Source organism: Lissotriton helveticus, chromosome 6 (assembly GCF_964261635.1).
Source record: "Lissotriton helveticus chromosome 6, aLisHel1.1, whole genome shotgun sequence".
In the NCBI taxonomy this organism is placed as follows: domain Eukaryota; kingdom Metazoa; phylum Chordata; class Amphibia; order Caudata; family Salamandridae; genus Lissotriton; species Lissotriton helveticus.
Window position 1 is genome coordinate 923,208,261 of NC_136067.1, and position 23,542 is coordinate 923,231,802.

Below are 23,542 nucleotides of genomic sequence, written 5' to 3' on the forward strand. Positions count from 1 at the left end.
AGAGCTTGAAAGAGAAAATCTATGCTGCCTACCTCATCCTTAAAATGATCATGTTGAACAATTCCCCTACACCAATATTTATTTATTTGTTGGCTCCCATTCAAATGTTTTTATTGACTTAGAGCATCCTACCTTTACAACCAGACGCCTAAAGTCAACCATGATAACGGACTCTTAGTTGATCCGTTTTAAACATTTTGAAGGCACAGCACTATGTTCAAGGCTTCTTTCCATCGAAGGCAAGCCCTTTACGTCACACTGTAGACAACTTTCTAAAATACAGCAAGCACCTGAAGCTGCTAATGTTCAGAAATGATTATGAACTGCAACACATCTGGCAGTATTGATTCCATTCATTCAGTGAACAGCCAATTGCTAAATTTCATTGCAAACTAGCCAACCTCTGGACTTTACTAGTACTATAAAAAACAATAAATACAACCAGTAAAAGATCACAAGAAAACTGCAGGCAATTGCCCTTTTTCTATGGTAAACCCCCCCCCCCCCACACACACACACACACTTCTTGCCCCATTGCTGATGGTTAGGACTCTGAAAGTGCATTGGAACCAGTTGCCCAGGCCCAGTGCGAGTGCTCTCTCCCTAAAACTGATATGTGTGAATTGGCAACCCCAATTGGAAAATGACTTTAAGAACCCCTATAAGTACCTAGTCCATAGTGTATGGTACCAGCGGTACACCGGACAGGGGTGTTAAAGCGGTCACCAGGGCCTGAAGCACTCTTAGTGCCACCCTGAATGATCCAATTAAACTACTGACAGCAGGCCTGCCATTGCAGATTGCAGGAGCAGTATAAACTGCTTGAACTCTACTTTGTCCTCACCATGTGAGGCAAAATCAATGAACTATTTGAATTAATGCCAATTACCCATAAGGAAGGCCTCCAGAGCCCAGAGGAGGCAGGGTGCATTATATTAAAGATGAGAACATGTAAGAGCAAGCTTATATGTCCCTATTGTTGCCTTTACCATTAAAGGACACTCTGAGAGATAAACGGTCCACAGGATACCATGGGTTGGCACCCAGGCAAAGCTGAGGGTGGCAGATCCATTATCTTACTGCGTAAATATGTTGTGGTTAGTATCAAACATCGTGCCTAATTACCCCGGACACGAATCTCGTGTCGCGGACTATGTGGCATGCACCCAGGTGGCTAACTTAGAGGTTTGCCACCACGGTGCCTCAGCCTTTCCTGTGCTCTGGCTGCCAGTTACGCACTTACTGATGCCAATACAGAAATTGGTCCCCCTACCAGGAGGTGTGAACTCTCCGAGGAGTCGGACACAATACCCTGGATGGGGAGGAGGTCATACCTCCCTCCCTGACAGGATAGCTAGTGAAGTGGCACACCAAAGGCACTACCACTTGTTATATGCAACCAGGCTGCCTGCCAAAGGAGGAAACAGCCATCCCCCTGGGGTGGCGTGGCGAGAAAAAAAAACAATGGATTAACCCCAGATCACTTACTGGAGGGTGAATGTTTGATTTGTTCAGCATTCTGTCCATAATCAGTTCTTTTTGCAGTCGTCGCCCTAAGTGGGAAAGGCATGCCCAGATGTGGGTCCTGTGCTCAATGTGCCACTGGATTCAAGCGAGCCTGGCTGATATGGGGTGAAACCCCAAAACCGGTCCTAGGATGCTTTTTTCTGGTCCAGGAAGGATCTGGCTTGGAAGTTTGGGCTAAAATGTGCACATGGGGAGCATGGTCAAGACTGATTTACATATGGCCAAGTCAAAACTGGGGTTTCGTTGAGAACAAAAATAACAATGGATTAAACCCAGATCTGTGACTGGGGTGAATGTTTGTTCAGCATTACGTCCATCATCTGTTCTTTTTGATTTTCTCAACCTGCCCCTAAGCACACTTGCACCTGGACAGGTGAGAACATTGGTGATTCAGGAGGTGTACTCCCCTAGAAGGATAGTCGTACCTCTAGGATGGGCTATCCAGTCTGTGCAGCCAGGGAAGACTTCTGTCATTTTTAAAAGTGGTAGAATTGTGGGTTCTGGGTAGGAAAAGTGACCTAGATGTGACTAACTCGGGGGTGGATTAGCCACTGGGGCTAATAGCCCATTGACCACTTGCACCCACACCCCTAACGCCGCTAAAACTAGGATTTAAGGACTACCCCGGACACCAGAACCTGAGTTCTGAACCAATTTGCATCAAAGATTACAAAGAAAAGACTGCGACAACAGGACTTGCACAAACCAATAGAGGGAAAATCTGCACCTGTGGTAACACCCATGGAACAGCATGACAGCGACTCATCCTAGGTCAAAGCTAGGTTCTCCCAAACAGGGGAACCCCTGTGATAGCCAGAAGGAACCTGAGATTACCCTTGACTAGTGGCACAAGTCCCCTCCAACTGCTGGTAAAGACAACGTACTGGAACCAAAGAATTGCTGGCCATCGGGCTTTCCAAGGAATCGCACAGAAATATATGGTCTAGTGCATTAAGTGAAAGACAGTACTTACCTAAACAAAGTTTCAGGTGGCTACCATGTTCCCCAGGACCGCCAGACATCAAATTAACTTTTTGCTGCGCTTACCGCTGCCAAGGCTTGTTGGATGCCAGTCCGGCAACCACTACTTTTACTCTATGCTGCACCTCGAGGGAAATTTTCAACTGTCAGCAGTGGCTTTGTTGTCAACATATTCCCCACCAGCACTGCATAAGCAGTAAAAACTGCTCTCCCGGGGACCTCGCATCACAACTAAGGACTGCCAGAACAACAATGCACCCGGGCTTATCGAGCCAGGTAAAAACTGAACAGGCTGTCATGGCTTAGTCCAGAGACCCACATCACCTTTTCCCCCTCTTGGGTTTCACGCAAATCTATCTGCAAGGGAACTATTGTCGCTGCCACTTTTTCCCCCATTTAACGCAATGCACAAGTTCTACAGTAGTGAATTGCTGTGATATATGTTTTCTTCTAAAATCCATAATGCCGGGTATATAAATCTGATCACGTTCATTTTGTTGTCTAATGTAATATAAAAATCGGCTTTATTTTTATAAATTGGGGTCTGATTTCTATCAAGTTGTGTCAATTACTTATTGTCTATGTACTCTGAAATGCTTAACATATGATCCTCTAGTAAAAACGGACTGCTCTATGCCACTATACCAGGACTCCTCAAAGTATTTATTACTGTGAATCAAAGGTCCATCTTTGGGGTATTGTGAGAGCATTGCATGGTGAAGCCTAACCAGCATCACCACATGATACTCCACTTTCATATAGAAACACATCTTCTAAACAAATGCATACATGGAACAACACTTCAAAACGAGGTAACTGAAGCAAGAACCTTTGAGAGGTAAAGAAGAACGAAATTTGGATGAAAGCAAGCAAGCAGGAGGTGGTCAACATTGAAATTAATCAGACTAAGTTGAAAAGAGGCAAGTTTACATAAGTCAATGAAAATACCCATAAAATTTATGAGAAAAACTAAGCAAGGAGGCAGAAGAAGCAGGTATGTTAAGAAAGAAGAGGGTTAGTTGGATGAGATGTGGCATTAGCCCACATAAGAAAAAGAAGAAGCTCCTGTTTAGAGAAAGCGGAAGAGATAAAAAATGCTGAGGCAAAGAATAGAGGTTTAAAGATGAAATAAGGGAAAGTGAATTTTGACAAGTTTTTAATAAAAAAAATACTAAAGTCAAAGACAGAAGATTAGGTATGAAATGAAGGGTTAAAAGATAAGTCCTTGTAAAATTGCATGAGAGGATTTATTTCAGGTAGTGATTTATAATTTTCTGGAAGCTGTGATGGACAAGGGAGCACAATATACCCTACCGGGTTCCCAACGGAGGCGGTGAGGATCACTGACGCCTTTCAACTCAACCGGCTGCACAAAGTGTACTTTTAAAATGTTTCGTCTTGGCATGATAAGAGTGTCTTTATTTTTCAGGAATCCACAGGACCATACATTTCTGCCTAAAATAAATCACTGTGTGGAATCATTTAATCACATGAACAATTTTGCTAGGACTCCTTATCTGCCTTAGAGTCAAATGTCTCATATGCTCTTGAATTATGCTTTCAACCCGAAGAAAAAACTCTAATTTTCTCAACTTGGTCGAAACATCGACTCTCAAGAGGTGACCTTGATAATACTGTGGACTTATGTTAATCGATTGATCATGTTCATGGGCTGTAATTACTGTTGTCACTTATAAATATTTTACTATACTGGATGTCAAGATTGCTTTAAAAGTGTTACATGTTTTTCTACATTGGCTTTGTAGCACTATCACTGCACTGAGTACTGCACCATTTTGCACCACTTTTAACAATTTTAGCACCAGAAATATTAAATATATAGTATTATGTTTGCAATTATAGTCATGTGTATTACATGGTTACTGACTGTTCAGTGTCAAACTCATTCCTCTATATATTTAGGAAGGTTAATATGATGTGCTGTTTTATGTAAACTCTAAATCAGGCCCTAAATCTAAATATTAGCAATGATATTGATTAAGGATTTGGAGACAGAGAAAGGAATCACAAATTGAGCTGAAGTGAAGTATTAAGATAAATATAGTTCAAAGAGCTAGCACCTGATTCGGAGTCTCGCGGTCCGATGAAACCGTATTACGATTTGGGCAGTTGAACTGCCATGGGGCCGCTGATGCTGCTGGGGAACAACCATTTCCCAACGGACTTGCAGTGGCCAGAGGCTCCAATACGTTGGCGCAACATATTTGGAGTTTCCTCACCACCCTATTTTTCAGGGTGGCGAGTCTGCCATGAAAAGTGTGGCGGTGAAGAAACTAAGGGGGCCCTACAGAACCCCCTGTTGCCTCTGGGCCAGGAGATGCATGCAAGGAAGCACTTGGTGTGCCCCCTGTATGCATACAACCCCAGTTCCTGCACTGCATGGCCTTCACAGTCCATGTCGTGAAGGAACGAGCTGCGGCGCTCGCACAGCGGTGCCTTTCTAAGGCTCTCCTGTGAGCCTTAAAAAGGCACTGCCACTGCAGGACCGCTTAACCTGTATACCAGTCGGAATACGACATGCAGTAGAACTATGGGGTTGGTGGTGTGGCAGCGGGAGTCTGGCGTGGTGGCCCGTTGCCACACCGCCAAACTCGTACTCAGGCCCTTAGTAAAGAATCCTTGACATCACTTACAGATTGTCCATAATCAAGAAAGTGAGTGAGATCTAGTAAAGGATATATAGTGAAATATAAAAGCGAAGAGGGGGATAACAGTGGGAAGAGTGACAAAGAGCCAACTTTGAGGCACTGAATATGGTCCAAATGTTGTTGAAAGAAGTTATCCAGGTTTTGATTAACAATGGAACTCTACATTGAACCCTCAGAAAACAATATTACGAGGGCAAGATGAGTTAAGAAGTGCAGGGTATGTGCATATCAGAGGGTAAGGGATACAGAGGGAAGGGGTGAGCAGTATAAAAGAATTTCCCAGGCATGCATGTGTAGTCAGACACCACTGAACAGACTGAGCATGCTCTACACACACCAATCTCCAAACAAGTTCCCTCAACAAGGAAGGAAGGTGGGCTATATTCCATTTTTCTTTCCCACAATATTTTCAGTTTACAGCTATCTGTAACAGCCTGCCAACTACTTTCAGGCTGAAGAATCATTAAACACAGAACCTTCTCCAAAGGCCATTCTTTCGCTTAGAATATTGCACCCAAAAACAGCACACCCCTGTACAGGTGTATTGTTGCAGACCCTTGATGAAGACAAGGACTTGCAATGAATCTTTTTAGCTGGTGTCCTGTCAAAGCTTTGCAATTATCTCCATGACCTGCTCCTGTGACGGGACGAACAGTTCTTTTTGGAAATATTTAACGAATGTACGTTAGTACACCTATTTCAAGGGCGTTGAATTAAGGACTTACGTGTGTGGTATCATTCACAAAAGCAAACTGGATCTGATTGTGGGCACCTTCTTTGCTTTATGATTCGCCTTCTATGTACAGAGGTTGGACAATCGGAGAGAGCTTGGTCTGCGGTAGGATGTCACATACTTAAAGGTAGAGGAAGGAGCATGGCAGAGGTAGAAGACTGAGCCACCAAAGTTAAAGAAAAGACTGTGGAGTAGCTAATTCTTGTGCAGTGTCAAGGATAATCACCTTAAAGAACTCTGTAATAAAAAGCAAGTCAGAAATGTCCACAGCAAGAACTGCAGTACTAGGTGTAAACAATAATGGAGAAAAGGAAAGGAATATGTTCTTCCTTCTCCTCTAGCTAATTAAGGCACTTAAATGGAAAGACTAGAACAAATGTTCCCTTTAATGCTCTGCAGAAAATGCTCTGGTACCTCTTAGAGGTGGAATGTATACAGTTTACAACCATGCAGACAAATGTTGCATTCGGAGAAGGAATTTCTCACTCAGAATTAAAAAATACAGTGTTCTGATATTTTTCAACTTGACGGTCATGGAGAAAACAGATGACGTTTAGGTTGGCTCTTACCCTTTGGTGTCTGTTTTTTCAACACTGCTGTCTTTAATTTTCTCTTCCTCTTTCACTTCTAGAAGACATATAAACAGGTTTATAAAGGTTTTCCAAATTAACCATAACCATTTGATTAAAAAGTATACAAAACATTTCAACAACAAACCCATGCACATTCACAACCGTTTATAGGGATGAGACAATACAAGTGTGTTTTAATATAATTTTACTGCCATTTGTTGAAATGTAAACCATCACTAATCAATAGCCAGTCAAAGAAGAATAGAGAAATGGCAATGTTGCTTATCTTCAGCAGTAGTTGTTTCAGGTATACAATCTTCAATCTGGTTAGCGAATAACTCTTCAGATTCCGCAGTAAAGCTCAAAAATATTTTATATTGCAAACTATCACAGAGGCCCAGGTTTTAGTAAATATATGTGAGAGTCATGTAAGGTGCAAACAAGCACCAGGATATTAGCTTACCATGACTTGAAAAATCAAGCACCCTAAAGCAAATATGCTTTACAGCAGTCCCTGATGGACTGAGTAGGTGGTCACATTTCTTAAACATGAATGAAGGAAGAGTTTGAGGGAAGAGGTGTGGCGCAGCGGCCAGGGCAACTGACTCCGGAACCTGGGGGCTCACGGTTCGGTCCCCGGCGCAGGCGGCAGATCAGCCCAGCACCATGTGACTCTGGGCAATAGCTTGCTTAATGTTCCAGACGGCCCCCAGCACCTTCACACCCTGGAGTAATTTGCGCTTTACAAGTACTGGACATTTACATTTATGAATAAGCATAAGTCAAGTGATGAGATTTAGTGGGTGCAGCATAATTACAGTATACTGGGTGAGCGTGTGCAAGCAATCCCTTGCAGGAAGGGTCTAGATGGGGAGACTATGAAACAGGAAGAACACAAGGCTGAATTTGTGACCGGATACTCCAGATAGTTCAATAGATATTTTCCAGTCATGCTTCTTATGTTTCCTCCAAGTTGGGTTTCTTTGGCACTGCCTTAACATGAATATAATAGCATGACCAGAGATCAACTTCCTGGTCTAAGTGTGTAGGGGTGCCAGTCTTCAAGGTGTTTCCAGTCGCCACCCTTTAAGGTTTTCTGCATTATACATTAGGCCTTCAGTTGTAGTCTCTGCTCCACTGGAAGCCAATATGCTTCTTACAAAGCAATGGTTAAGTGCTTGAGATTTAGGTAGGTTCTTGCTGCCTTGTTTACTAACATGAGCAACTTCTAGAATTGGACTCCTGAAAAGTAAATGCAAGTAGTACCTAAGTAATCCAGCCGTGTAAGAATCAGATACTGCAGAAATTCTACTAAGTGGTTACCGTTTAGAAGATGAAGTACCTTCTTGAATTAATGAGTTCAGTTGATAGCTTACGTTGTTCACCACAACAGTGACCTAGTGTTTCAAGATAATATCAGAGCTAAAACGAAGCACCCAAGTTCTTGGCCTTGGACACCGGCAAGGGGACATTATCTGTGAGATGTGACCAGGAGAACGGAAGTGTTATGATAACTCTGCAACAGTACCTGTGTGTTTGTAGCGTGAAAAAAGTACCTGTATGTTTTAAAACACATATGGAAACAGTACTGCCCAACAACATCACAAGCCGTTGACATCTTTTACTGTGTGAGCTGAATAACAGACTCTAAAATCAGTCCCGATTAATCTAGCAAAGTTCAAGGTACGTGTTCTTCAAGCCATCACCTGGGGTACAAAAAATAATTTCCAGATGCATAACAATGATATATATACAGCAACACACAGCTGAAATATCCATGTAACCTCTGAATATGCAGTATGCCTTTTTCATTAACGAATGGCATTGACTTTTAAAAGTTTTACAAAACATAAAGCAACAGCTCAATTATGTTAGTCTTCAGCAGTTAAAGTTTTATTTACTGGGGGTGAGTGTTTGTATTGTCAATGCTCCATCCATCATCACCTTTGGTTTTTCTTTGTTCGCCCTAAGTTGGCAGGGTATGCTCAGACGTGAGTCCCTTGCTCACTTTGCCACTGGAGTCAAGCAAGTCCGGCTGAAGACGGCTGTAATGCCAGAAACCGGTCCTGGGAAGCTTGATTCCGGTCCAGGGAAGACACGGCTTGGCAGTTCGGGCTGGACTGTTCCCATGAGGCACAGGGTCAGACTGATTTGCATATGGCCATGTCTGGACTGGGGTGGCAGAGTGAGCTAAAGAACGGTGATGGATTAAACCCAGATCAGTTTACTGGGGGTGAGTGTTTGTATTGTCAACGCTCCGTCCATCATCACCTTTGGTTTTTCAAAGTTTTATTTACACCACTCACATCTTTGTTACAATTATCTTATACATCAAGGAGTTCTCAGTTACAGTTTAACTCCTTGGTAACACCGGGTTTCATCATTTACAAAAAGAACAAACACAAAGAATAACAGCCAGGGAAACGCAATAAAGCAGCATCAAGGACAGAGATCCCCATGACTAACTTGAACTGTACAGAATAAAGGCAGCCCCCTCAAAAAACATGTTTTCACATATGCTCATACTGGCCAAACCATCACTTGGTGAAATCCAAGGTCAAGAACTTCCCTGGCTGAATAGAGCTAACGGTTTAAGAAAAGTAAAAAGCTGGTAAAGGTTTCCTTTGTAGTCACTTATGGTCATGTCTCTCAGGATGTATCAGTACCTTCATTCAAACTATTGACAAGGATGAGATCAATTTGTATTGCCTCTGGCATACATTATGGCAGAAAACATAGTTAAAGGAACCTACATGATTAAAGTCACATGTAATCTACTTAAGCAGCCAGTCATAGCTAGAGTAGGTCCTCTATGAAGGGCTAGACCTAAGCCCCCTAGTAGGTGGAAACTCTTCTTACTCTATGGGTTTAAACTCATTATACAAAAAAAATCCCATTAGCATAGTCCAAGGCCTTATCAACAAGTAACCTTGAGCAGCGCTAGGGCTGCCGGGTGCACAGGTGCAATACAGCGTTGGGGGCCCCCGTTAAAGTCAATGGGGATTGGTATGGTCAAAAAGAGGCTGTAGGCTAGGACGCCAGTCCGGCTAAACCAACAGGTGGTCTCAGGTCTCATGATGCTTAGGGACGTCGGGGACACCTTTGGTTCTCTTCTCCTCGAACTAGGGCGCCCGGGTGCAGAGGTGTCCGGAGGCATCGGGTTTCTATCACCAGCAACACTCACAGTAGAGGGGGCCTGCACAAAAAGGCTGCAGGTGACGCTGGGAAGTCCACAGCTGGAACACCCAAGATGGGCTTCGAATCTGGAGGGTTGAGGGGAACATGCTGGCATCGTTGACCCAACTTGGGCTAGGGGCACAGGTTGAGTGGTGCTTTCCAGATTCGGGTATTAGTGGCCCGGAGTCCTCGCAGCTCTTCTGGGCTGCCTGCAGGATACAGGGGAGCAGCTCTGCTAATCCACAGGAGTTCCTGGGTCTTGGGTGAAGACTGAAGTCCTCCCAGGCTTTTAGAGGCACAGACCGCTGCAGGACGAGTCATCTTTGGCGCAACTGTCAAGGACAGCAGACAGGCCGGCAGGGTTGGCGCCAAGTCAGTTGCTGGTTTTCGGTTCTTACTTTTGCGACTCTTTAGCGTCCGCCTTCTTCTTTCAGGTCAGCAGGATCGGATTCCCTGGTGCCAGGGGCTCCCCTAAATACAAAATTTAGGGACATTAGGTCAGTGTAAGGTAGCTTACCCCTGAGGTCACTACCCACCCTATATGACCACTTCCTGTGGGAAGTGGGCATAACCATATCCCAGAGTTCCTAATTCTGCCATCACAAAGATGGCAGATTTAAAAATTTCAGGTAGATGTCAGGTAGCCCACCTTAGGGGTGGAACTAACCCTGAGGGTGAACATGCCTCTATGACTAGAAATGTTCCCACCAGTCCAGGTGCCAAATGGGCCCATGCAAGGGGGTTGCATAACCTCGGAGGGAAGACAGATTTGCATACCAAAAGTGGTGGGCTCTCTGAAGCGAATGCTAATTTACTGGTCATCCTGCCATAGGGAGTGTAAAATACCCTCTACCGGTGGAAGCTTTGATACTGACCTCCTGAGAGCATGGACTCCACCCCTGGGAGTCAGAATCTCATCTGTGGTGGCAGACTGGTCAAGATCAGTCCGCCAGCACACTAGAAGCTGGTAGGTTTTCAGGGGGGAACCTCTAAGGTGCCCGCTGGGTGCATGTATTAATAAATCCATCACTGGAATCAGCGTGGGTATATTAATACAAGATTCATGAAGACATCATGTAGCTGGGTAACTCATTTTACACCAGTGCCCAGCACATGTAATGGTTTCTGTGGTCACTTTCACTAATTGAACTGCCCAGCACAGGGGCATATCTGCTATATGTTCACACATGTAGTATAGTGCAAGCTGCCTTAGGGCTGTAAGGCTGTTGGGGTGGCTTATCTATATGGCATGCAGTGTCTGCAGGCATGGCACACGTGGATGTGTGCCACATCTCGTTTTAATCTTTGTCTGCACCAAGATAGGCAGCCTGCAATGGCAGTCTGCATGAGTGGTTGAGGGGTCCCTAAGGGTGGCATAATAGATGCTGCAGCCCGTAGGGCCCTATTTGACACTCATATCCTAGGTACCCGGGGTACCATTTACTAGGGGCTTACAGGAGTGTCAAAGAAATCGCCAATTGGGGGAACAATTGTGCAGTTTTAAGGAAAAAGATCTGGCACTGTGAACCTGGTTAGCAGGGACCCAGTGCACTACTGTCAAAATTGCATGTCATAAAGGAGCACTTTCCTACAAGGACCTATCTGCTCTCCAGATGCACTACTTCCATTTTAAATTACCGCAAATAATATGCATAAACACAAAGACCTTCATTACAAACAGTCTGGTGCAGTGTATCCAGCATTAAATTAGTTCAAGGAGCTATTTGATAAGCAAGATCAGACACTTGGCTCAAAAAGAGCACCTTGACTGTTGCTAAGGCTCCAAGGATTTACAGTCTTTTGAAACGCGCTATAAAACTCTTGCAAGCGAACAGACTGGACAGATTCCACTCTTTTCAATTGTTTCAATTGTTTCAGAAGCGTTTGAGAGAAGAGTGAAAAGGTGACTGGCCCGTGTGAACACAACTGCAACTTTGAAAGTTTAATGTCAATACTCATTCGGAATGATAATAGAGTTCAAGAAAGGAGCGCTAAACGAGAGAAAAATCTGAATGGCAATAGGTCATTTTCTCGAACTCAATTTCCAAGTCCTTCTTCTGCCCAGATGACCAAAAGTTCTGAAGAACATGTAAGCACCTTAAGTGTCTTGGACTGAAACTCTGCAGAGGCCGCTTGGTCCTAGAGTGCTATGGTCTTTTGGGCAACACAATCAGCAAAATGTGTGAGTGTCTTTCTGCGCAAATATGGGGTGACACTCTAGGCAGAATTTTAAAAGTGTATTCTCCATCTACCATTGCTGCCTCACCTCCCTGCATTTTCCAGCCATGTGTTTCCGGTCTGATGAATCTTCCATTGGTTCGGAGATAGGCCTCTTTTGGCTTCCGCTCATGCAAGTGGTCTCCTGTGGTATTCGGTTGGTTTAAAAACCCTTTCAATCTGGGTTATCCTTGACAATCCGTCGGTTATTCATGACTCTCTCAGAGCTCTTCCGTCTTGCTTCCAGACCCAACAGCGAAATAAAGAATCAGAAAATGGCAAATATGTGCAGGAACTTAAGGGGCCTACATCTCACATCACAGATCACAGAGGGGATGGTTATACCAGCAACTGGTGCTCGACACTGACGCTCACGAAAAAAAAAAAAAACGTTTTAAAACTAAAAAGAAACACAATTCCAGACACAACCGCCAGATGGCTGAATAATGAACATCTTGCGAATCTAGACAAGATTCACAGAAGCAAGAAATGAATGTATTTTAGTTAAAAGCTCTTGCATTAAGTATATAATATCCTAAATTCCAATAACTTTATCATTCTTCAAGCCAATCTTCATTAAGAGAACAGGCAATTCAAATATTAGTGGACTATGTACTTCTGAGTCTTATGTGGATATTAAAAGGGCACAAGAACACAAGATCTCCTTATAAAATAAATACCAGCCACATAGTCTAAGTAGTTGACAGTGCCCAGTTTCTTCCAGACTACTCAGTAGCGGCAACTGGTGGCACTTCATGTTGTGTTCTCCCAATGTCTTTCCTATTCTCAGGGATATCAAAATTAGCACAACAGAAGACGCCATCACAGACTAGTATTGGCTTCCACTTCTTTCAATTCTGAGGGTTTTACACTGTTCTAATTAGGCATGACTTTAGAACTCCAATACTGGGGACCCTTTGAATAGAAATTTGGAGATGTAAGCTATTTGTATACTTATAATTTTTATTTTTGGAGGAAGATTTCTTTAGTTCACTATTTTGGATATATATCTACTCACTGAGAACGTTGGACCCTATTCACGTTACTCAAGTCAGTTTTACATTAAAAGATGGGTGGTTTACTAGTTCAATATGGCGCCACTCCCGCAATACTTAGTACTTCTTCTTTCTCAGTATATTTATACTTCTCCAACATGGCGCAGCCTCAGAACACTAATAACGTCCTCGTGGCATGATGTAGGAATACTCTCCGAGCCGGTAAGACCCTTTGAGTCCGATGTGGGCTTGCTGACTAGTGTAATTATGATGAGAATGTCTCTAATGTTTATATATGAGTGAATGTCTTCTATTTAATTCTTTCAAAGTCCTTTTGGTTTCTGATATTTATAGTTTTACTTGCACAAACAGAGTATGGTATTGTGCTACAAGAAATGTTGACAAGTGACTTGGACGTCATTATATGACTTTAACAATATAGGATATGTGCGGATTAAATCTTTAACCTTACAGTAGTCGGGTAAGCAGTTTTTATTTGATTTCTAGTATTAACAAATGGTTAAATCTATGTACTGTTACCACGATTTGGATTTAGTTTAAAATTCTAAACTTTCGTTGTATGAACTGTTGAGTTGATATACTGCTTATGAGATCATTATAAATCATGTTGGAATGTTATTAAAGGATTTTATAAATACTTTTCAGAATCTGCATAGTTAAGTTCAGCACATGTAGGAATAGTTTGGGAAATCTGACCTACATTAGGTGAGCCGTCTGACCTCTAATTTACTTTGTTGATCACTTTGGTCCTGTGGAGGGTCTATTTCTTTTCTATTCTGACTTCTCATCACAATGTTTTGGATGGGTGTTAATTGCTGTAGGTGTATCACCATTCGTTTGGTTCTTTATTCGCTGTACACTGAGGATGGTATATATAATGGATTCAATTGGTTATTCACATCACATATTTGGATTACTTATTTGACTTCTAAAACTATGGGAATCTAGTTTTATATGGTTTTCACTATATATAATCTTTTATCATTTTTACACTCTGCATTGTGTTTTTATGATATACTCACTATGGTGGTGGTTCAATATGTATCACTTGCATTTAATCTCGAACCATGTATTAATTATTGTACTAGAAATCTGCTCAACTTCAGTCTTGATGAAGTCTATTGGTGTAATAACCTCCAGAGACGAAACACGCATTGGATAGTGTATGGTGGAAATAAATTTATTGATTGCGGTTTATAATAAAGATCACAAGAAGAATGAACGTAAAGGAATTCAATATTGATTGGTGTTGGTGTGCTCTAGATTGCTTTAAGTAAAATATATTTATATATGTATATATGTATTCGATTCAAACAGGGTTATTCAAAGAGGAAAATGAAAAGAGCAGCAGTGAAGGTTCCGCCTACTGAGGCAAATTAACTATTAAACAAAACAAACAAGTTGCTTACCTTTAATAATGCAATTTCCGAATGCCTATACAGCCCCAGATTGCTCTCCTTAGAATATACCCCAGGGGTCAGACTGGGTACGGAAAATCTTAAGCCCAACATCTGCGTGCTGGTAGGTGGGACCATTAGGCTCTGAGTCAGTGTTGTCACATCGCAGATGACGTTGCAGTGCCTACATAGGCGCCACTCCAAGCGCAGAAAATAGTTTGGGCCAAAAATGCAGAGCTACATAAAAAAACAACGTTTCTGCTTTAACCAGTGTGCAGTGTAACTGGATCTTTTGGGTTTAGTGCCCAGTTCGCTGGGGATGGGATGATCAGTGAAGAATCTACATTTAAAGTCTCTACCAAAAAAGGCACAGAAGGGAAGTAACTTCTTTCTGATACAGACTTCTAATCGCATATTCCTCGCCTTAGAATAGATACCGCAGCAATAATCTCCCCCCTAGAAAAGAGTCTGAGAACTGACTTAGACCAAAATGTCCTGGAGGACCGGGGATTTTTGTGTTTTCTTCAACTGTAATTTCACTACTTTTTTTGGCTGTGTGGGGTGCTTTTTCTTCCATCTCTTCTGCTGCTTTCTTAACCTACCCTTTATTTGGTGGCACGTGATGCTTTTCTTGGACCTCGTTTTAATGCTTTACCCGCTAGCCTTTTTTTGTTTTGTTCAATTTGTACAGAAACTCATTCTGATACCAACAATAATTGCCTTTCCATTGTATTATTTTGTGCTAGATAATACTCCTCTTCCCCACTCCGTGGTTCGACAATAACATCAGTTTTATATTTGTACTTCCAAACAAATGCAGAATGTGCCACACAAAATTTAAACCAGTACCCAACTCTGTAGCCGTTAGATTATTTTCAACATTTACATCAAGGATTACTCGACACTCTGCATGCAACGTTGTCTGCCACCAAAGTTACTGTCGCTAAAATCATTGTTGTATTAATTTCGGAGGACAATCTGATGACCCCATGAAGCTTGTCTGTTGAGAAACATACCTAGAAATCAATGTTTTCACCAAGAAATGACATATCTGCATTTCACCTGTTTTTTTTGTTTTTTTTAAATCAATGGCCAAATACCTTTTCAGATTCTACTTGCGGCACCATAGCGATAGCCTTATATAAACCAAATATTATGGACTCCAGCTTTACCTGTTTTTTTGTCCTCTGGTTCCTTCTTTTCTTCTTCAAGTCTGGCTTTCTTGGCTCCCTTTTTATGATCCGCTACGTTTCTTCGCCCTCCTTCTCCTTCATCTTCAGAGTCTGAAAACTCTTCATCACAAGCTATCCGTTTATCGTAGGCTCGAACTACAAACAGAAAGTAAGTTGTAGTATTATGTGATTGTTCACTACAAGATACCATAAAATAGAAGTTTTTCTATGGAGGGATGTGTAAGCTTATATCAACATTTACTAAGAACGCATGCCTCTGTACCAAAACATCAAGAACTAAACATAGCCGTGCTGTTTCTGAGGTGGCTAGAATACCCACGGTCCTTCTGCCTATTGTGCTATATGCATGGGACTCCAGCAACACTAATCAATACTTAAGATAGTGCGCAAGAAATAATTAACAGGACTGAACAGAGATGAGCCCATGCAACACACGACCTGTCCACAAATAGCTTACTGGACACATTGTTTTGAACTCCCTATTCTGAACATTATCTGTAGGGACGATGTTGGCGAGGAGAGGACAAAAGGTGGTTTGTTTTGTTTAGTTGGCAGAATTACAAAGGGCACCACAGTAACTAAGACGTTTAGCTTGTACTCATCTGCTGGCCAATTGGCTTAAAGCACTTCTATGTTAAAGATTTTTAATAAGCAGTAGTGCAGAGGAGACAATTAACTAACAATCCATGTGATGTCAAAGCAGTACAGAGCCATTTATCATAGAACATATAAACCCTCATTACAAGTAGCACATTCATTCCGATAGGCCCAGTAACAGACTGGAGAATTCCAAGACCACGTATGAGTTATAGCAGTACTGGTATCTAATTACCATCCAATCTGATAGGAAGTTATACCACCAGTTTAGAGTTGGCACACTTCCTGGGAAGGCATTCACTGCGGAGTGAAGGGCTCAGCTGGTGAGGGCTGCCCATTCTGTGAAGGTAAAAAAGAGATTATCCCGCATGTGTTCTTCGTATGCCCTGCTTACGCTAGGTTTCGCTCTCTCTGGATTGCATCAGTGTGGAGGCCGTTGGGCATCCTAAGCCACCAGGTAGCATTAAGGATATGAAGATCAAACCCACTTCCCCTGTATGCTTGCACAGTTAAAAACGCTTGGGGCCAGATGCAGGAAAAAGGAGGGCTGCTTTTGCTGTAAAGTGATTTTAAGGTTTTAAAATCTTTAAAAATTATATATAGTGAACACTTTTTAATATGATCAATCATACTTTTTGTATCATGAACTTATTTTAGGGAATTTTAGAATAATGGAAATAAATACATGTTGTAAGAAGTGAAGGTTGGATATGCTGCTAAATGTGATCTTTCAACGTAAATATGGAGTTGTTTGTATGAGTTATACGTTATTTATTGATCACTTTTATGACTCATGCCGAAATAGTTATTTAGATTGACTGATTGATTTACAGCAGTACACTTCTATCTCATGCACTGACGAAGAAAGTCATCTTTCATAAATCTTTTAAGTGGTAAGGCTTGTGCCTCTGGTACCCCCACTAAAGAAAAAGGGATATGCCAATAATATGTCGTGTTGGAACATGAGAATAAAATCCAGGTGCAAATGAAGAGATAACAAACTATTGAATTGAATGAGCAGACATGTTCACTAGATCAACAATGGCAAAAATCCACAAATTAGCAAATTTCCACTGGTGTTAATGCTGAAACATTGTGATGCAATCTTTGATTTTAATTTTGATATTGCAGTTTGAGCAGCCTGAATCTACCATTCAATATCCACAGTTCTGCCATATACATCTTTCTCAAGCCACAATTGGAACAGCTCGCTCAGACACGGCTAAGTGATGATACTGCCTTGAGCTCTATTCTACGCAGTTTGTGGAAATGGTTTAACAAACCCAAGCACATCGGTGAGTTTTCACCTGGTGCAGGATAGTCATCCACCTCGGCTTCTGTTGGGATGTGGGCTTCGAAAGAAGGGTGAGGGGTAACGAGTCAGCTAGAACATTGGCAAATCGGAAGTACAACACAGTTCAATGACTATCCCCACCATTCAGTTTCAGTTTCATAAACTTTTATTCGATTATAAAAATTTGCATAATCATAAAAGTACACTTTTATAAAAATCATCAGTTTTGTACAGAAGTTCACATGTTTATGGTTCATAAAACAATGCCCTGACGGGTTTTCATTACTTTTTTTTAAAAGGTCGATGTCATTTTGGCTTCGTGCGGGTTTACCGGTGACTGGAGATAAACAAGCGCTGGATATGTGCTTCTAAGACCGCTTGAACGAAGAAGGGGAAAAATCCATTTTTTCCTGGCTACGCTGTAGTATTTGCAGAACAGTGTGACATGGACCGTTGATTGCTTGGAGGCCCGTCACATGGACAACAAATCAGATTCCGAGACCAGTTGTTCTGTTCCGGAAATGAGACCAAGCGGAAAAAAAGGTCGAACCGGAGTCTTGTCAATAGAAACTTTTCATAGTTCGAAAGAAAGAACGTTAGGTAGGGCTGTATCAGTTTCTCTGGTTGCAATAGGCTGATTTTTTCGTTTTGTGTTTTTACAATCTCAGCCTGGTTGCGAAGTTCTCTTAAATGGCCCGTACATAGTTCTTTAAGCTGTTTCTTTGAAATGTCTTCTATTGAGGGAGGATCAAGAAAGTATTGCTCCCGATCTAGGTCTTGAAAAAATTTAAAAATGTAATTAAGCCAGGGAATTTTCCTCCAGTGAGCTAGGCTAAGGCAATCGGCGATAAGAGAGCGTGTTATATGGCTTTCTGGATTGCACCATATGCGATGCCAAAGAATGAGAGGCTGGCAGCGTATGGTGTCTGTCACAAATTCCATCCCTAGCTCTCGATGTGAGGCTAAGATCGGAGAGCTTTGGGGAAGGGCCAGAACGTACTTAATAAAGGCGTTCTCCGTTACCTGTAGCTGGTTAATGTTTCCGTATCCCAAGATTCCTGCTCCGTAGCTAGCCACGCTGTAGCACTTTGCATAGTATAACGTTAGCAGTTCGGAAGGGGCTGGTTTGCCGAGTTTCCTGGAAAAGGCACAGAGTGCTGATGTTGCTCGACGGAAGTTGAGGTTTCTGGCTTCAATGGCTTTACGCCAGGACATTGAATCGTCCACAAGTATACCCAGATAGGGGTATACTGTTGCTTTTTCCAGCTTGGTGTTATTTATGTGTATGGATTTTGAAGGTCCGTGTTTGGGTCCTATGGTCATTGTAAATGTTTTCTTTGTGTTTACTTTTAGACCCAGAGAGTCCATAAACGTCACGTATTTGTTCAGCTGTCGTTGGAGTTGGTTAGCTGTTCGGGCCAGGATGACCGAGTCGTCGGCATAAAGGAGAATGGGTATAGGGCGGCGTGCTATCTGTGGGAGGTCCTGGCTCCCTTCCAACATGGCTTTTTCAATCCCGTTGGTGTAAAGATTGAATAGGAAGGGAGCCAGTACACACCCTTGCCTTACTCCTCGAGTGATTTTAAAGGAACGTGATAGTTCGCCGCCGATGCCATAACGCACTCGGCCTTCTGCGTTGGTATATAGACCCCTGAGGAAGGCCAATATCGGTGGGTCTACTCCAAGGTTGGACATGATATCCCACAGCTTTGCGTGCTGAACGCAGTCGAAAGCCGCGCTCAGGTCTACGTAAACCAGGTAGATTTTCCCATCTTTGGCGTGAGCGTATTTCCCGGCCAGGAGGGTCAGGTTTAGGGCCTGCTCCACCGTTCCGAGCCCCTTCTGGAAACCGTATTGCAGGTCTGTGAAGATGTTGTTTACCTGGGCCCAGGATTGTAATCGGTCCAGGAGTAGTCGGCCTGCAATTTTGCCCGTGGAATCCAGAAGGGAGATCGGCCGGTAGCACGCGGGATCGTTGCGGTCCCCTTTCTTAAATATTGGCAAGAGGGTGGATGATGACCATGAAGGAAGGAGACCGATTTCAGCGACTGCAGACATTACCCGGGTTATTATTAGCGACCAATAATCACTATTATATAAAAACAAGTCCATAGGTACCCCGTCTGGGCCGGGAGCCTTGCCAGTTTTTGACGCTTTGATTGCCTTTCTAACCTCGGTGACAGTGAAGCGTAGATCGATGGGAAGAAAATTTTTCTCTGCTTCATCATCACGTTCTATTTGAGGTATGTCAAGTGGTGTGCCAAAAATTTTTGTGAAGTGGTAAACCCAGTCGTTCTCAGTTACTGCTACATCGAGGTGGTATGGATCAGTATTGTTGTCTAAAAAAGGTGATCTGATGGTCTGCCAAAATGTGATGCTATCCTTTTTTAGTGCGCTTTCGTGTAGTTGGCACCAAAGGTCTCTCTTTATCTGGTACCTTCGGTTTTTCCTAGCTTCGTTGTACGTTTTCCTCCGAAGTGAAATTAGTTGAACATCTCGTGGTTTCTGCCGGAGGGCTTTTTTTAGGGACGTGAGGGCCTTTCTGCAGTCTGAATTAAACCATCTTTTAGTTTGGAGTTTGGATTTGTTTGCCGTGTGTTTGAATAACTCATCTCTTATTGCCCCTTGAATGTTATGGAAAGAGGTGATGATTTGTTCGGGGGAGACATCTGCGGACAAGCAGTCCCTTAACCAGGGGTGCGTTTTTTCAAGTATCCTTTGTGAGATCACTTCCGGGTCGACTTTCGCCCACTTGATGGCGTACCCGTTCTTCTTCTTTAATGTTAATGATTGTTGGTCAAGGGAACTGGTTTTTATTGTGTAGGCGCCCGCTTTCTCCATTATGAGCTCCACGCTCAGGGGATAGTGATCACTAATCGGACTGGACCCTACTTTGTAGTTTTTTAGCGATCTTTTACACGTATTAGAGGCTAAGATGAAATCAATGGTGGACGTGCAACCTCGCCCATGGAAGGTGGGTAAAAATTCCTGGGCCGGGTCCACTAGTTCATTCACAAAGTCTAGGTCCAAGGTGAATAAAATTTCATTTAGCTTGTTTCCGCTTTCAGTGTGTGCGAAATGAGGGATGGGATTACCGGTTTCGGATTGTAAGCCGCAAATTCCGATTTTATGGTTTGGGCATAATGGGTGGTTGAAATCACCTCCCCAGATGTATTTTATTGTCGCGCTTAGGTTCGCGCTTTGTAGTGTGGATATATGGGCCACCATTTCGTCTAGATTTGTACAGCAGTCCAGGGTACCTGCGTTGTTATAGTAATTTATGAGTATATATAAATTCCTCGATGCGGTGGTCTGGTGGGTAATTTGAATGATTTGAAAGGTAGGTGTTTCTTTCGTAAGTTTTACCGTGACTGCTATGATGTTAGAGAAATAGATCGTGAGTCCACCTTTTGGTCTTCCCATTGTGCTAGGCGTTGCTTTGGTGAAGAATGTCTTATATCCCGCTAGATGGAGGGGGGATGTACGCCAGGTCTCTTGTAGGCACAAGATTTGGTGGCTGCCTGCTATTTCCAGCCATTGAGGGCATGTTATTTTGCCGGTTAGACCTGCAACGTTCCAAAAAGCTATGCCTATACTCACGGCCTCGTTGTCTGTCGAGATGGCGGGTACTGTTTTGTGGTTGGTAGGGATTTCAACGGCTAAAGCTTGGTCGGTGAGTGATCTTTTGCTCGTGTCCGGTTTTTTGAGGGGAGTGTGATTCAAAGGGTTATTTAATTGGGTCGTCGGTGTCTCTGGTGTGTTAGGCAATTTTGGTGAGACTATCGGGTGCTTATCAGAGACTGAGTGATGTGAAACGGCAACTATGTGTTGGCTAGGATCGGCCATAGGTGGTCAATCGACCATGTCGAGGCACTCGTATCGATTTTGGGTCGGGAAACCCTGCCAACCCTCGTATGCTGGATAGGGTCTATCCTGCCAATATGGAGCTTGGCCATCGACGTACCTTTCTCTTGGGCCTCCCCTGTCTAGGTACTCGCATGGGGGATCCCTCCGACCCCATGATGTTTGACGCCATGGGTCCTGGGTTCGTAGCTCTTTGGGATGATGGTACCATTCCCAGGATGATGGGTTATGATGTTGTTTCACTGGGGGGTAAAAAAGAGAAAGGTGGCGGGCGTCTATTCCCCCTTTTTTCTCGAGTTGTGGCCAGGCACAGATGTAGTCAATCGTTGCGGGATCTCTGCATGTTACGATGATGCAGTCACCGCGTATTGTTTTCTTGGTTTTGCCTATCCAGACTACCCTGCGTGCTGACGTGATCCCTCCTGAAAGGTGTGATTCGAGAGGTCTGTTTATGCTGAGCCACTGCATGGTCTTGTTTTTAAGTGACCATGCAGTTTCTGGGGTGTCTTCTGCTAACTCGGGTACTCCTGTTAAAACTATTGTATACGGTGTCGCTTCAGGGGGCAAGTGGACTGGACGCCTAACTGTAGGGAATTTTTTCGGGGTAGTTTCCGATATGATCTTGAGTGTTTTTTGGGGAGGTGGAGGATCCGTGGGCTGGGAAACAAGATTCTCTGTGGGAATTCTACCGGAGTCAGGGTTTTGTGCTGGACGTGGGGTATGTGCCGTGATCTTGCCTTTGGTAGTTGCCAGCTGTACTTTTTGTTGTGGTGGTTTCTCCTGCTGAGGATAAGGCATGTTTGCTATTGGATTGGGTGTGGTAGACGGTGGGTTTGAATTCTTCTGTACTGCGGATGTTGCGTTAGAAGGATTAACTGTTTTCTGTGTGTGTTTTTGGTTTTGATTTACTGGTGGGTGTGAGGTATTCCGCTGGCCCTTTACATCTATCCTAGTATTTGTGTCTAGGAGAGTGGCCGATATTATTGTCAGTTGAGCTTCAAGATTTCTAATGCTCAACTGAATGGGCTTTAGGTATTGATAGAGTAGGTCTTTGGTAGTGGTGAGCACTTGTGATGTAATTCTGCAGGTCTTACATTGCTCAGATGTGTTATTGTTGGAGATTGCCTTGTGTGGAAGAGTGGAGTCAGGGATATGCAATACGCTATTGGAGCATGAGGAGTTTGAATGGGTCATGGGTGAGCTTTTTGTTTTTTCCCTAATTGATAGTCGAGTCTCCGATGTTGCCCTTTCTCTCTCTTCATGCTGGGGCAGGTTATCGATGGTTTGGATATCCCCTTGGGTTTGACATCCAGCTAAGTCGGGGGTTGCTTCCAGGTCTTCTGATGTTATTGAAGAATCCGACTCTGAATGCGTGACTGACAGATCGACTACTGAAGGGACAGTGTTAAGTTCTGTGATTGGAAGAGGCACTAGAAGTGGGCTGTTTTGGGAGGTCAGATTGATTGGGGATGCAGCGTTCGCTATCGCGCCAAGTGATGAGCGCTTGGCATTTGCGCTCATAAGATCCATTGAGACTCTCTTTTCCATTAATGCTATGCTTTGGTTTATCGTATCATTAACCCGTGATATAAAAAGGTCAATAGGGCCAGTTACTTGTGCTACCTCCTGTGCATGTTTGGATTTGGGTTTGGAGGCGCTTCTAGTTTTTGGCGACATGCTTATTTGGTGGAGGGTCGTCGATGTAAGAGGGATGGCCCGGTCCGGTCTCTATCGGGCAACAACGGGCCCGCCCTTGGCCCGGGCTTCGCCCGCGCGCGTCCCGCGATGCGCGTAGTAGGCCCTGTTTAAGTAAGTGAGGTGTAACGAAGGGGCGGGGCACTGGGAGGGGGCGCGGCTCACGCGGGAAGAGGGAACAGCTGATGTTACTAACGCTGTCCCTCGCAGTCCCCGGGCCGCGCCTCTCACCTCCACTGCGGCCTCGCGTCTCCTCTCACAGGGTCTCCGGCAGGTATGGCACTGGAAGGCTGCTCCTGCAGCAACGGCAATGAGGGTTTGGAAAAGCGCTAGGAAGTCCTTTCAGCAGCAAGTCTCTCTGGCGAGCGGCACCCGCGGAGCGGGGGCCGCGAGAGGTTTTAACAGCCTGTAGGGGGCGGGGCACTGGGAGGGGGCGCGGCTCACGCGGGAAGAGGGAACAGCTGATGTTACTAACGCTGTCCCTCGCAGTCCCCGGGCCGCGCCTCTCACCTCCGCTGCGGCCTCGCGTCTCCTCTCACAGGGTCTCCGGCAGGTATGGCACTGGAAGGCTGCTCCTGCAGCAACGGCAATGAGGGTTTGGAAAAGCGCT

At 43.7% G+C, this 23,542-nt stretch overlaps 1 protein-coding gene across 1 annotated transcript in view; it reads right to left on the reverse strand.

The window, feature by feature from the left end:
- Positions 1 to 23,542, reverse strand: part of HDAC2 (histone deacetylase 2) — a 149,625-nt gene that overhangs the window by 10,860 nt on the left and 115,223 nt on the right. Inside the window, exons 12-13 of the mRNA XM_078648570.1 lie at positions 15,462 to 15,617; positions 6,480 to 6,537 (exon numbers count right to left, since the gene is read on the reverse strand). Of these exons, the coding sequence (XP_078504696.1) occupies positions 6,480 to 6,537; positions 15,462 to 15,617 (214 nt within the window). The remainder of the gene's footprint in view (positions 1 to 6,479; positions 6,538 to 15,461; positions 15,618 to 23,542) is intronic.